Source organism: Lemur catta, chromosome 12 (assembly GCF_020740605.2).
Source record: "Lemur catta isolate mLemCat1 chromosome 12, mLemCat1.pri, whole genome shotgun sequence".
Taxonomy (NCBI): domain Eukaryota; kingdom Metazoa; phylum Chordata; class Mammalia; order Primates; family Lemuridae; genus Lemur; species Lemur catta.
The window spans coordinates 27,684,815-27,702,259 of NC_059139.1; the positions used below are offsets into that span (position 1 = coordinate 27,684,815).

At 46.8% G+C, this 17,445-nt stretch overlaps 1 protein-coding gene across 1 annotated transcript; it reads right to left on the reverse strand.

Moving 5' to 3' along the window:
- Positions 1-12,806: 12,806 nt before the first annotated feature.
- Positions 12,807-15,927, reverse strand: ANXA2R (annexin A2 receptor). The gene has a single exon (XM_045565908.1). It carries the CDS (start codon positions 13,917-13,919, stop codon positions 13,320-13,322), a length of 600 nt encoding a protein of 199 aa, XP_045421864.1. The 5' UTR covers positions 13,920-15,927; the 3' UTR covers positions 12,807-13,319.
- Between the last annotated feature and the right edge of the window lie 1,518 nt (positions 15,928-17,445).

The window sequence follows — 17,445 nt, forward strand, 5'->3', positions numbered from 1 at the left end:
TTCCCTCTAGTGTCCAATCCAGAGAAACGAGCCTCCACACTGCAGCACAATGTCAAACAAGATGCAAATAATATTTATGTTAGGAAATATGAAGCCTTTAAAAACCAGTATCAGGAATTCCTGTAAGTGTCTGGAGAATGGATCCTGAGAGCAGGAGAAGGCCCAACTGGCAGGTGATTGTCGGGGTACTCCAGTGGTGACCCAGGAAGCTGGTTTCAGCATTTTTGCATTAAGTATCAGGGGCATGTCTCTTCAGGTGTGAACAGTTGGGGGAGCCCTACTGAGCAGCTTCTCTTGCAGACTGGCCTCTCCCTGCAAACAGTGCAAAGATGGCACCCTTTCCTTTTCAGATCTTCTAGATAGAGGAACTGGTTTATATTTACTTTTTCCTCAGATTTCAAGAGTAATACTTCATCATGGGGGGCTGGGTGCAGAATGTCAAATATTCCGAGAATTATTGAAAATTAAAGACATCATAAAATAGAGTTCTACATTTCCTTATTAGCAAGTTGGAAATCCCTAAACTTATGGAAGTCTATGTTTTTGTTTTCATTCTCTAGAAGAGTATAAATTTTGTATCTACCCTCATTTGTGAGGAAAGCCTGGCTTGAAGCATGATGAGGATATTTGTATTAGTTATTTATTAATTTCTTATTGTTAGACATTCCGCACTTTAATTTTTGTCTGTCACCATTCTCAACATGAGGAAATTCAAGGTTTGATTTATAAGATTATATATGGTAAATGTTCCAATATTGTTCTTCAAAATATTTTACTTAATAAAGAAATGCTTATCAGGCCGGGCGTGGTGGCTCACGCCTGTAATCCTAGCCCTCTGGGAGGCTGAGGCAGGTGGATTGCTCGAGATCAGGAGTTCAAGACCAGCCTGAGCCAGACCCCGTCTCTACTAAAAAAATAAAAATAAATTATCTGGACAACTAAAAATATATAGAGAGAAAAAATTAGCCAGGCATGGTGGCACATGCCTGTAGTCCCAGCTACTCAGGAGGCTGAGGCAGGAGGATCACTTAAGCCCAGGAGTTTGAGGTTGCTGTGAGCGAGGCTGATGCCACAGCACTCACTCTAGCCCAGGCAACAAAGTGAGACTGTCTCAAAAAAAAAATAAAAAAATAAAAAAAATAAAGAAATGCTTATCAAACATGAAGCATCTTTTCCCCCATACCCTCTATAACATTGGGTATAATCAATTCAAATGATGTTTGTAATTTCAGATGCAAATGTATATATCCTTTGCTTTAAATCGAGTTTCTCTGATATCAGAAGCACCACATTCCTACTTCAATGCAGGACCTCATTTGATTTTAGCAATATTATGCTTCTGACAAACATTTTTAAATTATCTTGTTTTCTCCTCTGGGCCAAGGAGGCCACTCTGTTCCCCAGCTCTGCCATCATCCTCTCAGCTCTCCCAATGTCCAGGCTTCCTGTCGACCTAATTCACTTTGGTAAAAATGGTTTATTTTCAATTTTGTAAAATGTCATTGAGAAAGAGTTCCACAGTTCCCTCACCACCAACTAATTATAAAGATAAATCTTATAAAGGTTATTACAGATCAAACTATGGTAATTTCAAATTGAAACTTTTAAAAAAAAATCTAGAGGGAAAAGGGTCCTGGAAAGCAGCCCTGACCGTGTTCCTTCGTGACAGGAGCCCCAGTGCTTCGTGATCCCTGGCCGACTGCTTGTGCACAGGGGAAGCCACCCCCAGCCTCTTGATTCAGGGACCAGTGTCGATGCTAGCACTGTTACCCAGACTGCTCCTTCATCTCATTTTTCCCCAACAGCTAAAGCAGATAAATAGTTAACAGAAAAGAATTTCACAGCCATGAACACTTTCATTAAAATGGCAAAAGAAAAATGTATAAAGCACTATGAAGGGAAAACTGTTTTCTTTGTGTGGGAACAAACACAAAAGCTGTCAATGTAACAGCATATGTTAGCCAAGGATCATCCAGTGAAAGGTCTCCGCCTGAGGGACAATAAAGGGAAATCTAAGAGCTCCTTAGCACCAAGGTGGGCAGTGGAGGCAGCTTTAAGGCTTCCAGCCCAAAGGGCATGGAATCCTCCCCCATTAGCCTTGGAACTTCACAAGGTGGTTCCAGGCACAGTAGTAGGCTGATGGTCTCTCCTCTCCATCATATGTCTGAGGCTCCAGTGGTCCGGCAAGGAAGGCTGCGGTACAGGCATTAGTCCAGCTCTTCTGTGGCTCCGCCTCTCCTGGGAATGCCTGTGGCCCCTCCTGAGTGGTGTGTTTGGTTGGTGGGGACAGGGATGGGGTAGGTGACTCTGCTCTGGGAACCCAATCTTTTAGATAGTAGTCCCAGCAAAGAAGCCACTCAGGGGTGGAAAGCAGATCCCAGTTAAACTTTTGGTTGTACCAGGAGAGCTTGCTTAGGTTGGGATCAAAAGGGAGCAGCCAGGGCCCAGAATCTGTAGAGCTCAGGGTTGGTAGCATGGAGGACTCAGTTTTTGGAATCCGAGCCCTCTCCACATAGCCAGGAAAGTGCTGCTTCATCGTGCTCATCTCACAACCAGTGATAGAATACCTGGGATTCGGAAATCACCAGCCTTTGTTTTTCTGTGTTTCTGTACTTTTGTCTTGGTGCTTCTAGCCAAATCACAGGAAATTGAGTGTTGACATTAATCCTAGGGTCAAATTGCATCAGATGATGAAATTAATGATATTAACATAAAACTCTATGATCCCAGATGAAATTATCTGCAGTCAAACTCAATCAATGACAGATTGGTTTAGGGATGAAAACAAAAATAAAAACAAAAGTTACTACTGGGCCCCTGGTGGGAAAATTGTTTTTGAGGACCCTATTTAATGAAAGTTTATTATTGCCCCTGTTCACATTGTTAGTCCTGGAGCAAAAAGTGGAATCTTGTTCTGCCAGCAGAGAAAAGCTTGAGTGGGATTGGGATTGGGGCGAGGGGGGAGGGGGAACGCCTAAACATTTGGGACTTCAGTGAAGAGCAGGTCAGGATTAGTTGCCCAATTCTTTTTGCTTAATTTTACTTTCTATTTACTTTTTATTGGGGTAAAATACCTATAAAAATTTACCATCTTAATCATTTTTAAGTATGCCATTCATAATTTTGTGTAACTTTCCCTACCATCTACTTCCACACCTATTTTCATCTTTTAAAAGTGAAATTCTGTACCCTTTAAAAAATAACCGCCCATTCTTCTTCTTCCATCCTCTGATAAACCACCATTCCACGTTGTGTCTCTATCATTTGACTAGCCTAAGTACCTAACATAACTGGGATTATACTATACTTGTCTTTTTGTGACCAGTTTATGTCACTAAGCATGATGTCCTCAAGGTTCATCCATGATGTAGCATATGTCAGAATTTTCTTCCTTTTAAGGCTGAATAATATTTCATTGTATGTATAGACCATATCTTGCTTATTCACTTAAGTGTTGGTGGATGGACACTGAGTCCCTTCCTTGCTTTAGCTATTGTGAAAATGCTATTATGAATATTTGTATATCAATATCCTTTTGAGACCCTGCTTTAAATTCCTTTGAGTGCGTACCAAGAAGCAGAATTGGTGGATCATGTAGTAATTTTATTTTTAATTTTTTGAGGCCCCCCCCATACTCCTTTCCATTTCTTTATTTTGGAGGCTAACTCAACAGTTTTCTTATGGTTAAATCCTTTTATGCTTAAACAGAGTGTGTTCTATTGCTCTGCCTAAAAATCATGAAATAAACACAACAGTAACATCATATTCAACATAGTGATTGTGAATACTTAGATTGGAATATACATCAGTCTCTGTAGGAATTAAGCCCAGTCTCAAGTTTAAACAATAAAGTGATATATCCACAGTCATGGGGACAAATAACCTCTAGATGTTTTTTAAAAGTACTTTCAGAATGAGCTGGGAATCTCTCAGGAGATGTACAGGAAACAGTTACAGGTATAACCATCTTTTCTATTGAAGGAGATAAAAGTTATCTTTCTTCCCCTCTTCTGCTCATGTATGTAAATCTGTTAATGCAAACTCAATACTATTGTTCTTGGCCTCTCTTCCATTCAGTACACAGGGTCTTTTTGTTGTCAGGGTTATTTTATTTCTCAAACAGTGGATATATTATTCTCTACCTCTCCTTCCTCCTAAATGGATTATCCTGAGACAGTCATTAGGAAGACCTGTTAGAAGATGGTTCCGTGAGATCAAGCGATCAATTGTGTTCATGATACGTTCAGGCTTGTGGAGCCCAGTGTTCATACAAATAGCGGGGGACTCTCTTTAAGAAAATCATAAAACTTTTTAGTGCAAATTATGGACCCCTTGGAAAATATCCTAAAAATTAAATGTATATGGCTCCCACATCAGATGAACGGGAAAACAAAGGCGTGTTGGATAAATTGTGCTCTTTTTCTTTTCCCCCGGGAGCTAAGCTAATCTCTGTATCATCAGAGCATATGCACCCATATATCAGCTGAGCTCTTTAATTCCTAAAGTAGGACATTATGTTTCCAAAATAGAATAAAAGGTAATGTATAAAAGCAAAATGTTATAAATGATTCTCTAGGAGCCTTTTCACAGACACTGAAATGAGAATTTTGGTTTAAGAATGACTGTAGTTTTAGACTGCATAAATCCAGATTCTCTAATAAACCATCTCTCAGCACTTCCTGTCTAGGGGAGCTGAATGGAACTGGTGCCATAATGTGGTGCAAGGATAAGCATGCCTGCAAGAGAAGCTACTCAGCAGGACTTTGCCTGGGTAATGAGGATCCCCAGGGAGATCCTACTCCCATCTCTGTTATAGCCACCCAGGCACTGCCCTCCTCTCTACAAAGCCAGCCTCCACTCACTGTTCACACCTGAGCAGACATACCCCTGATACTTAGTGCAGAAATGCTGAAGCCAGCTTGCTGGGTCACCAATAATCATGTGCCAGTTGGGCCTTCTCCTGCTCTTTTAGGAATTGACATATCTGATCTCAATAGAGTCCCTGATGTTGTTTTGTAAGCAAGGCTTTATGTTTATCAGTGTAAACAATATTTGCCTCTTGATTCTCTAGATTTGATGTTGCTGTGTAGCGTGGAGGCTCAATTTCTCTGGGTTTGGCATTGGAGGGGACCTGTGGAAAATACATTATTTTCCTGATATCTTACAAAGAACACACAATTATATCTTCCTTTACTAAAAAAAAAAAAAAGAGAAAGTAAATTGAATACATTCTGTAGATGCACTAGCTGTGTGACTTTGGGTATGTGTATTGAGGTGTGAACGGTGAGTGTAGACACTTGTGTTGTAGAGATTGGGCGCGGCCCAGGTGCCTATAACACACAGCAGTGTTTGCGTTTCCCAGGGGGTCATATTACCCAGCTAAAGACTTGCTGACAATTTATGCCTTCAAATTACTGAAATTCTAGAAACCTACATTTCCTTGTCCATAGAATGGACAAAATAATGGCATCTAACTAAATGAGATAAGTGCAGTACATATCATGTAGTAAACTCTTCATAACTATTACCTATCATATAATGTCTGAAAGTAAAATGAATAATTAGAATTCTTTTATTACACCTTTTAATTATTCCTAAACATACTTCTAGATCAAAATAATGCATGTGTTTTGAAACAAGGTAGCTTAAGGTAAACAACAAAACAGAAACTATTCTCTTTTTTTTACCAACCTCCCAACCACTTTTGCAGTATATGTAATTTTTTGCAAATGCAAACATAAATATTACTACTCTCCAAACAAATCTTATTATATACATGGACTAATGACTTGTCTAGAAATGTATGCTACACAGTAGTCTCTAAATGGGGTTAACCATGTTGATTTAAAAAGAAGGCAAAATCGTCCCAAAACAGGAAAAGATATCCAACATTGTAATGTTGACTAAACCAAAAATATCAAAATCAAGCTTTTAAAGAATTAAATTAATTTTATTTAGAAGTCTTACTGAGGAATATAGAGCGAGGTTCATAGCTTAGGGAACAGCCCTTTTGGAGAGGTTCTGTCAGACTGGTGCGATGTAGTATTTTGGTTCACAGGTTATATACAGGTGGTGGAAATTCAGTACATACATAATCATAGCAAAGTTTGAGTGTAAGAGTATGTCTGCTTATAAAGAGACCTAATCACTAACTCTGTCAAGATGTTATTTTATACACAATGAAAGGCAAGGATTGGGGTCACTTATCTTTTAAAGAATATAGTGACTCAAGCAGGGGATGTGAAGGGCCATGTACTCTCTCTTGGTTTGTCTTCAAAGTATATTTCTATAGAGCTGCACATCATCACAGAGTTGGGGGTTTTGTGAAATTATGCTGGCAGGTAAAAATGAAAAAACATGACTTCTTACATTTGCTACTTTGTCTCACAGTAATAACTGACAAGTCAAGTCATTATATCCAGGAAATAATTCTTGGTCATTTCATAATGAATTGAAAAAGCATTAATAGCATCTGGCCACAGGGTAATATTTCTGCTATTTTAGACTCAATTCTCATTCCTGCACTTATTTTTACCCTGTGAAACATACATCCATCACCCACAGAATTGACGATTTTGCTGTATGTCAAGACACTGTTATGTCTTTATATAAACACGTCATTTTTTTTGTTTGATTTTTTTTTTCTGAAGGAGTGCATTGTGTAAAGGAAGAGGCAATCATTGAAGATAAAAAAAAAATTGCCAGAAATTCCAATGTTTGGTTTTTATCCCATCTTTCATTTTCTGAGTTCCAAAGTAAATCAATATGGGGAAAGAGAAGAAACAGACCCTAAAATAGGCTTTTAAAGGAAAGTGCTCCACCGTCCTGCTTGCCCATAACCACTGACAGCTTTTAGTATACTTCTACAATGGCTTACTCGAATTTCTAAGTCCAATTCTTGTTAAAGCCTACAAATGCCCCCCTCCCTAAAGTTTGGCACCCAACCAGAGCTGGATTGAGAAGAGAGTATGTTATGCTATTCCTTACCCAAGGAGCATGAAAAGTCTTACTTTTCACATGGGAAAATAAATGACATGTCACCCAGTACTACCCCATACTCCAAGAATGATGAGCATTATACTATATCAGGAAATCTATACACTTGCCTGGCTACAACTTCTACCTTCCAAGTTCTAAAGCACTGCCACTCCCCGTATTTCTTACAAAATTATTGTGCTCCCATATTTTTTGTGGTCACATATAAACATGGAACCAGGACATAGATACCCTTCTACAACTGTCTTGTTCCTCCTACCATCTTTGTCAACATTTGTTACATCATGAAATCCCTCCTCCTTTCTCTTACAAAGTGCTTATATTCTTTCTACTGGGGTGAAATAAATTTCTATTTCTATTTGCCTATTACTACACATTGTCTAGTTTTTAACTTTTTGGCTCAAATTTTCTTCATCCTAGGGAATGTTTGTAATGGAATGCACTGCTGGAAATAAAACTTATGGGTTATAATAAAGTTCTCTGCATTATAAATTTGATTTACTTAGTTTTTGGTCCTGAAAAATGTAGCAATAAATTCAGGGGCCACTAGCCCCCTCAAAATTCTATTTCTTTCCCACCCAGGCATCCTGACAATCTCTATCCCAGTCTTCCACTCAGCTAGGAAGGCCCTAGGGTGCGCCAAGAAACCTTCACCTAGCTAGAACTTCTAAATCTTATGCCTCCTGTCTTTTCTCCCATTCTTTCTGTTTTGTTATTCCTCACTCACTTTTTTTCTACAGTTATGTAACTTTCCTCAGTTTAAGAAAAAAACACATGGCTTTAAAGGGAAGCATCACATCATACTTCAGAACCTTTCTTTCTTGTTTTCAAATCAGCTCCTGCAATGAACATGCAATGGGCTGTGTTCTGAATGGTGTTTTGACAGTACACTCGCTCTGTCACTAGAAGAGGTCTGTAAAAGCTGCAGCCAGTTTTCCTTCTTCGTGTGAGTGGCTCCCCTTCAGAGCACCTGGAACATGATAGGAAATCAACATATGCTTGTGAAATGTGGGATCAGTTGGCATATATGACACTAAAGAATAATGCTTTTGTAAACACAAAGTTTGACTCAGATGAAGATGTATTACCATTCCACCATAGATAAGAGAAGGAAAAAACAATTCACCATACAGGAAGAATACCAAAGAATGCATCGTTTCACATTTGTTTCTATTGTATTTTAAACCATGCCAAAAAACATTAGTAAACTTTTACCATCAAACATATTCATGATAGCTACTTTGAAAAATAAGAGCAAACTTAACCTCCATTTCACAGATGATTAAAGCCTAAATAATTTTGAAACTTGCTGAGGATCACTTTGCCTAGAAAGACACATAATTGCTGTGTAGCTCAGGGATTGGCATCTGAGACCTTATGCATCATCTTAGTACACACATATGTAAGCAAATTCTGAAATACTTTTAAATTAATGCCACAGGACAAGATAAAACTGGAAGAGTGAAGAACCACATTAAGAATTGAGCTACTACCCCAGTCTGCTCCTCTGCACTAACATCCTAAAATCATGCTTTAAAGGCATGTGACAAGCATTGCTTTGGTGTCAAAAAAGGATTCAGAGTCTCTGCTCAAGTACTAACAATGTGTTTTGGGGCAATAATAAACTCTCTATAAACCAGGGTCTCCCAAAACAGCTTTCGCTCCACAGGCACAATAGTACCTTTTCTTTTCAAACTCTAAGGCCAACTATTTGACTTTAGAGTAAGTTAAGTTCATCTCAGATGATAGGACCTTATGTTAATTTCATAAATTCTGAATTCTGATTTAATTTGCTCCTGGGCTTAAAAAGTCCCCACCCGCCTTCCTGCCACTTGACCAGAAGCCCATAAAAACGCAAAAGGTGACTTTCTGCAGCCCAGAAAGTCTGTTACCTGTTGTGAGATGGTCACGGTGGCACTGCACTCTTCCTGCGGTGTTTGGTAACCGTCTTGTGTTGCACAGACAAGGTGTCGAGGCCAGATGCCACCAGCCCACAGCTCAGTAGATTTATTGTTGTGGGTGCTCCCTCTTTCCTGTCCTTGCCACTAACAGCTCCTGGGAAAGCAGAGTTACACTGTGGTCTCTTTACCACTCCCTGCCTGCTTGCTCACTGAAATTGCTGGAAACATGATCACTTTCCCAGAGCACAGAGCACCTCGAGGCAGCAGCACAGTCTCCCCGCTCTGGACCTGATGCCAGAGACCCCAGAAGAACCACAGGCACCTCAAGGAGAGGGAGGACACTGCGAGGGGCCCAGCTGATGCTCATCCCCGCAGACCTCCCTTGGCCCGGGTCGCCCCACTCTGGGGACAAATGACTGGAGCCTGAGGCCTCTGCCAGTGTAGGTACTTGTGAGTGCCACTGTCCTCCTCACCAGGGGCAGCCACCAACTAAAGTTCCGAGGCTGGTGGAGGCAGATTCCATGTGCTTGGGGCCAGACGCCCTGCTGTTGCCTGCACCTGGCACCTCATGATGTCACACTAACACCTGTGTTTGCTCAAATGGGATGGGTGAAGTTTTGCCTCCAGATTCACTTGGTGCATTTTTCTTTCGCCTATTAGTAAATAAAATCGTCCACAAATGAGAAATTCTTTGTTACTCTGTACCTGCTGTTGCTGTTGGGTAAGGACGAGGCACAGGGTGAGGGTGGGTGGTTGCTGGTGACAGGACCGCTGCTGGACCCTGGGTCGCTTTGTTTTGCTGGCCACAGGGCCAAAGTTAGTGTCTTGCGCACAGGTGTTGGGAGCGCTGTCTGTCAGGGTCGCTCAGGCACTAGGCCTTCAAGAGATCCAAGGAACAGGCAGCCGTCCTGAGAACTTAATCCAAGAACTCCTGTTGGGTGGAAGTCCCCTGGCACTGTTCTCCAGAGTCCATCTCAGAGGGCCTCCTTTTAACCTTCAAGGTGCTTCCTTCATCTCTCTCCCTCTCCAAACACTCCTACAAATATTGGGCTTCCTAGGACACAAAATCCCTGGTCTTCAGAGAGGCAGACAAAAAAAAAATCCCAGGAACTGTCCCTTCCCAATTAACATTGTTCAGATTGGGGATTTCTGGTGAGCACAGCTTGGAAGAGTGCTAGGATGCAGGGCAAAGGCAGTGGTGGCCTGGGTGTGGAAAACCAGCACTTCAGCATTGAGAGTGTAACCCTTAACGCACTTCAGACCAGGTGCAGTGGCTCACACATGTAATCCGAGCACCCTGGGAGGCTGAAGGGGGCGATTCGTTTTGAGCTCAGGAGTTTGAGACCAGCCTGAGCACGGGGGAGACCCCCCTCCCCCCGCTACTGAAAAAATAGAAATTAACCAGACGACTAAAAATACATATACAAAAAAATTAGCCGGGCACAGTGGCACATGCCTGTAGTCTCAGCTACTGAGGAGGCTGAGGCAGAAGGATTGCTTGAGCCCAGGAGTTTGAGGTTGCTGTGAGCTAGGCTCAACAAAAAATTGTTTTAAAAGAACACAACGAAATGAATGCAAAATTTAAAATACAAGGAAACTACAAGGTCACATAGGCAACATGAAGACGAACGGAGAAAAGTCAGGAAAAAGAGGCTAAGAAACCGACAAGGAACACTGAAGATATCTGGTAACGGTTTCTATTTTCTAGGTGGAGACTGAAAGCGAGAATCTTTTCAGGGATGAGGATCTCAAAAAGGCTCCTGCTGCTCTCTCTAAGGCTGCTTAGTCCCATAGATGTACAGGCAACACCGCCAGGGCACGAAGAACAGGGTATAACCAATGCGATGAATCCACTCTAGGCGGCTCCAAGAGCTGGGGTCAGAAGGTTGACAGCACTCGCAGTCACAAAGGGGCCTGCCATCAGAGGTCTCGGTGTTCTCCACCTCCCAGGTGTCGGGGTCCTGCTGTGTGTCACGGCCGTGGGGCCAACCGGTCAAGGGAGGTTGCTGCAGCGTGAGTTTGTCAGGTTCCTGTGCACGGTCCACCTCTCCTTCAGGGGCATCTGGCTTCCCGGACCCCCGGAACTCAGTGGGCTGCGCTACACATGGCCCCAACGTGCTCTGGACTGTAGGAAAACATCCACTAGGCAGACATTCGTTGTCCCAGAGCTGCCGACAACTAGGACTGAAATCCCAGCCGTCCAATGAGGGCTCTCCTAAAACAGGATAAAAAGGCAGAGGGCCCGGCCGATGATCTTCTGGCTTCAGGATAGGCGCGGGCTGCGGCTCTCGCGTCACCGCTGGGGAAGCTGAAACGTCCCTCACACGGCGCGGAAAACGTGGCTCCATCGCGTAATCCTCTCAGGTTGGGACGACACGAGTTTGCACTGGCAGATCCAGGAGAGGCAAAGCTCGCTGCAGTAGCAGCAGCTTGGGTATTTATGCTCTGCGGGGCTAGTGGGTTGGAGATAACCCAGAGATCATCCTGCTCAATGGTAACCGAGTTAAGCAAAGGAATAGACAAACGAAAAACGTTATTTGGGCACTTCCGCAGCGCGGGTTGAAATCGCAGGCAGCGCGGCAAAGAAAGGGGGCTAGGGGCTAAGCATAAGAAATCGCAGGCCTGCTTGAAGGGGGCGCTGCTCTGAAGAGAAACCAGAGGCCCCATGAATCCTGTTTGGCCGTGAAGCGACTACACGGCTGCAAAACCGGACTGGCTCCAGGTAAATCGTGACTTCCTGCCAAACAGAAACCGCAGGGAGGGCCAAACCGGCGTTTTCCGGGGGGGGGGGGGGCGCCTGGTCCGCTGAAGAACAACTGGCCCTCTGCGGAAGGAGAAGGGAGGAAACAGGTCAGAAAATCACAGGCATCGAAAAATTGAAAGGGGCTGCACGTTTAAGAAATGGCAGATCTGTTTAAAGGGGGAGCTGTTCTGAAGAGAAAGCAGAGGCTACGCGAGTCCAGCTTGCCAGAGAAGCCACTGCACGAGTTAAACCAGACTGGCTGCAGCTGAAGAGTGACTTCCTACAAAAAAGTGACCACACATCCTGAGCTCCACCAGCATTTTTCCTTGGGTGGGAAACTCGTGCTGAGGAATAAGCTCTTCCCCTATGCGAAAGGAGAAGGGCAGGAAATAAATCGGAGGGCGCCTCTGAAGAGAAAGCAGAGGCTACGTGAGTCGTGCTTGGCCTGAGGAGCCACGGCACGGGTGGAAACTGGACTGGTGCAGCTACAGAGTGAGTGACCTGCTCCCGAAAAGAAACTGCAAGGTTATTGCTCAAGCGGTGTTTTTCCTAGAAGGGAGACCTAGTCCACTGAAAATAGCGTCTTGGATGTCCCCCTGTGATGAAGGAGAAGGGAGCAGAGTGGGATAAATTGCCGGCAGGACCGGTCCATTAAAATGGGCTACAGTTCACAAATCGATGCTCTGCTTAAACGCGGGGCGGGGGGGGGGGTGCCTGTCCTGAGGAGCCACTGCAAGGGAGGAAACCCGACCGCCTGCACCTAAAGAGTGACCTCCTCCCCGAAAAGAAACCGCGGGCGGAGGCCAACCAGTGTTTTTTCCATATGTGCGGAGCTATTCCACTAGAAATAACAGCTGCGCTGTTCCAGTAAGCGGAAGGGAAAAGGCTTGGTAGTCAATCGCAGGCCCAGAGACATTGAATTGGGCTTCAGCTTAGAAATCGAAGACACCCCAAAACGGAAATGGGCTACGGTCAAGAAATGCCAAGTCCCCTTAAACACGGCGCTGTCCAGAAGAGAAACGCGAGGCTACGTGATTACTGATTGACAAGGACTGCACACGGGTTCAAACCGGACTGGCTCCGGCTAAACAGCTACTTCCTCCCCAAAAGAAACCGCATGCGGGGCTCAAACCCGCGATTTTCCTATTCTGCTGAGAAATACCGTCTGGGCTCTCCCTCCCCCGCGCAGAAGGAGGAGGGGGTGGAAGTTAAACGCAGGCACCGCCAAATTCAAGCAATGCAATGAAATGAAAAAACACCATGTACACATAAACATCAAGAAATTCAAGCAATGCAATGAAATGAAAAACCACTATGTACACGTAAACATCAATAACGTAAAACGGAAATTTAGCAAGTAGGGAAAGCGCTAATTTGAATAAAGATGAACAGGACGAAGGTGAAATTAACCACGTTTCTGGACGTGGCAAAACGCAAAAATAAAAGCGTTAAAAGGAACATACAATGAAATGAATGTAAATGTTTAAAATGTCAAGAAAGTACCGGTCCATAAGCAAGCTGAAAACGAACGGCAAAACCGTCAGCAAGACCCTAAGAAACCGACAAAGAGCACTGAAGACCCATCTTCTTCCAAGGATGTTTATTTTTTGGGTTAGACTAATTGAAATGGTGAATCTCTTAAAAAGGGGAGGAGGGCCCAAAATGGCTCCTGCTGCTCTCTAAGGCTGCGTAGTCCCACAGATGCGCAGGCAACACCGCCAGGGCACGAAGAACAGGACATAACCAATGCGACGAATCCACTCGAGGCAGCTCCAAGAATTGGGGTCAGAAGATTGACAGCACTCACACTTGCAAAGATGCCGGCCATCAGAGGTCTTCATGGTCTCTCCATCACAGGTCTCACCATCAGAGGTCTGGGTGCTCCGCTGTGTCTCACTACGTCGAGGCGAACAGGCCAAGGGAAGCTGCTGCAGCACAAGTATGTCAGATTCCTCTGCGAGGTCCAACTCTCCTCCGGCTGCGTCTGACTTCCCAAACCCCCAGAACTTAGTGGGCTGCTCTACACGTAGTTCCCACGTGCTCAGCACTCTGGGGAAAAGGTCCTTGTACAGGTTCTGCTCCCAGCGCAGCCGCCAACAAGGACTGGAAAGCAGTCCCGAATGACAGCCGTCCAATGGGGGCTCTCCTTCAACGTCGAACGAAGGGAGAGGCCCCGTTGCGCGATCATCCGCCTGTAGGATAGGCGCAGGCTGGGGCTCTGGCGCCACCACTGGAGAAGGCAAAACGTCACTCACAAGGCCCAGAAAACGTGGCTCCATCACGTAAATGCTCAGATCAGGACACGAGTTTGCGCTGGCAGATCTAGGAGGCAAAGCTTGAAGCACTAGGCATCAAGCTTGGGTATTTATGATCTCCAGGGCCAGTGGGCGGAGGCAGCCCAGAGATCAACGCTCAATGTAAAGGGATTTAAAGAAAAGTAATTACACAAATAAAAAACGTTATTCCCGCTCTTCCTCAACGTTAATGCAGCAGGACAGGAAACAGCAACTATCCCGACATTAAAACGAGATATAGGTATAAAGAAATATACGATATGTCTGCCTAAAGAGGGCACTGATAAGAAAACGAGAGGCTACAGGAATCCCGACTGAGAAGCCAGCGAACGCTAAACGCTGACAGCCACACGGTGATTTCCAGAGAAACCGTGTACACAGAACTCACGTCTTAAAAAAAGTCCGTGCACACGCAGCCTTTTTTTTCCCTCTCTCTGGGGACATGTAAACGCTGACAACGTTTGGGCTCTATACCTACACTGAGGACGAAGGGGTGGGGGAAAGGGCCCGCAAAGAGGAATGAATGCCGGATGCCACTAAGAAATCCCAAAACTGGAAAGCAGAAGCAACGTAGTCTGGAGTGCCGCCAGGCTGAGAAGCCAACGAGGGATTATAAAAACCCTGCCCCCGGCACAGGCTACACCGTGATTTCCAGAGGAAACGGAGCAGGCAAAGCTCAAGGGAATCCACACCAGGATAAAAACCGCAACCGGCGATCAACCTGCCTTTTGTCCTGAGCTAGGGGACCTATCCCAGTTGAGATCTCCCCTTCACTGCTGAAAAAAGTGGAAGAAAGGGCAGGCACGGTGAAATGGAAACTGGTGCCACTACAAAAAATAAAACGCGACTGGAAAGCACAGGCTACACCACGTCTGAGTTGTCCCCTTTTGGCGGAGTAGCCCACCACTCACGGGGTTAAACCCTGACAGGCTCCAGTTACAGGGTGATTTCCAGAGAGAAAACTGCCTAGACAGAACCCATGCTATTTACGTATACACAAAAGAAGCCGCAGCAGGACTCTGCAAGGGAGACGCAGGGAACGAGGACGAAAACCACGGCCCGATTTCACGCACTGCGTAGAATACAATCCAGGGGGCGCTCCAGGGGCACCGCAAACGACCACACAAATCCAGAAAACTACGCCCCAGGCTGCCGGAGGGTTCACCACGCCGCGGGGAGTAGACCGCAAGGCAACAAACACAAGACTCGAGGCGAGGGCTACCAAGCTGCTAAGAGGACCAATGATCCATGCTGACGCCAGGAAGAAAAGGGCGGGCTAAGCGAGCCTTGCACCTACGACTCCCAACCCACCGCCCGCGGGCGGGGGCGAGGAAACACGCGAGACGTCCCGGAGCAGAACGAGAAGAGCGGTCCCCATTCATCAGGAATGGCCCGTCTTTCGCCTGGCACGCGGGTTAAGGCCCGAGAGAGCGCGACGACGTCATCACATCGATCAGGCCCTAAGGAGAGGGACGGTGGCATGGCCAGTCAGGCCAGCGCAGACAACAATCAGAGAAGGACGCTCCAAGCTTCGCCAGCCCCACCTCAGAGGAGGGCGGCAGACAACCCAAGAACGAGGACCCCTCCTGACACAACGGGACGGAGCCAGAGAAATGGCAGAGTAGCCGCAGACGCCCCCGAGTGCCCCTCAAGAGGGCGGACACCAACCAGAAGCAGAACTACCGTCGGGACACTCTGACACCGTAGAGCCGGCATGCGGGCCCGGACGGTCAGCTCTCAAAGGAAAAGCACAGGACGCTGGATCACCAATAAACAAGGAGCCCTGTCGACGTGTGGAGGACCAATTCCTCCGGTGACAGTCATAAAAAAAATATCAGCAACCAACCTGGAAACGAAAGATGACATGAGGTGATCAAAATTACTGCGCCAGGCGAAGAGCCACTTGACCACGGGTGCCCCCACGACGTTCAGCAAGGCCACCTGTTCCCCAAGTCCCCACCACCAACAGCCAAGACACTTAGGGACATCTGGTTGTCCCTATAAGACCCGTGGCAGCAGACAGGAACGGTGGCGTAAAACAGGATCATTCCCGCCAGCCCCCCCGTGGGCAGGTACTGCCCCAGCACGGAAACCTGGGGGAAGGGAAAAACATCGGGGCACCACGACCAGGGCCCACGGAGCGCGCGGGCTGGCCGGGGTCGGCCTTGCCGGCCACCCGTGCCGCCCAGGGCCCAAGTCCCTGGCCCCAGGGCGGAGACCTGGGAATGCACAAGCACCGGAGCAGGACAACCAAAGCCCAGTGAGCGCGCGTGACCTGGGAAAGCAGAAGCATCGGAGCAGGACGACCGGGGCCCACTGAGCACACGCAAGCCGGCCGGGGTCGGCCTCGCCGGCCACCCGTGCCGCCGAGGGCCCGATCCCTGGCCCCAGCGCGGGGACCTGGGAAGGCAGAAACACCGGAGCAGGACGACCGGAGCCCCCTGAGCGCGTGGGACCTGGGAAGGCAGAAGTATCGGAGCAGGACGACCGGGGCCCACTGAGCACACGCAAGCCGGCCGGGATCGTCCTCGCCGTCCACCCTTGCCGCCCAGGGCCCGGTCCCTGGCCCCAGCGCGGAGACCTGGGAACACAAAAACACCGGGGCAGGACGACCGGAGCCCACTGAGCGCGCGGGCCGGTCGGTGTCGGCCTCGCCGGCCACCCGTGCCCGGTCCCTGGTCTCAGCGCGGGGACCTGGGAAGGCAGAAGCATCGGAGAGGGACGACCGGGGCCCACTGAGCGCACGCGGCCCGGCCGGGGTCGGCCTCGCCGGCCACCCAGCGCCCGGTCCCTGGCTCTAGCACGAGGTCTCCGTTCAGCTTCTGCGGGGTAGATTGGGTTGCCAAGACTGACACAGTGTGCTGATTGACCTGCCTGTGCAGCTCCGCATGTCATTAAACTGGCTGAACATCGAAGCGCGGCAACAACTTCCCACCCCCGTAAACCTACATGCACAAGCTCTGGCTCACAGATGTCACAGCCGGCGTCCTGCATGAACCAGACGGCCGGGCGAAGGCTGCTTGCTTCCCGGAACTCAGCGTGGCTCACATCGGAGATTGTCGTCTGCTTTGCCTGCTGCACCGGAGCTTCGGAAGACAAGCGATTTGTAGAAAAGTGGCCGCCAGATGGAGCCCGACCACAACCGGCTCCAGCCACCCAAGGTTTCCTGGAAAACACGGAGCAACCCTTTTAGCCCACCATTTCAGAGTCCAGAGGGTCCCTCGAAGGCATCAAACCCAGGCCCCCTACTTCCCACGGAAGCCATCGAGAAATGACGGGTCAGTCTAGGGCCACAACACACTGAATGCGCCCAAACTCGTCTGATCTTGTAAGCTAAGCAGGCTCCAGTACTTGGAGCACAGAAAGGATGGCGTCCACCGGACCACAGAAATCGTCCACCAAACCCATCACTGCATAGACCACAACATAGCTGAGAAACAGACAGAAAAAAGAAAGAAAAAAAGCAAGAGAGAGAGAGAAAGGGAAAAAGTCAGAAAGAAGAAAATAAACA

Excerpts from the sequence above, each read along its gene's own strand:
- ANXA2R (XM_045565908.1), bottom strand. The coding sequence starts at position 13,919 with ATGGAGCCACGTTTTCTGGGCCTTGTGAGTGACGTTTTGCCTTCTCCA.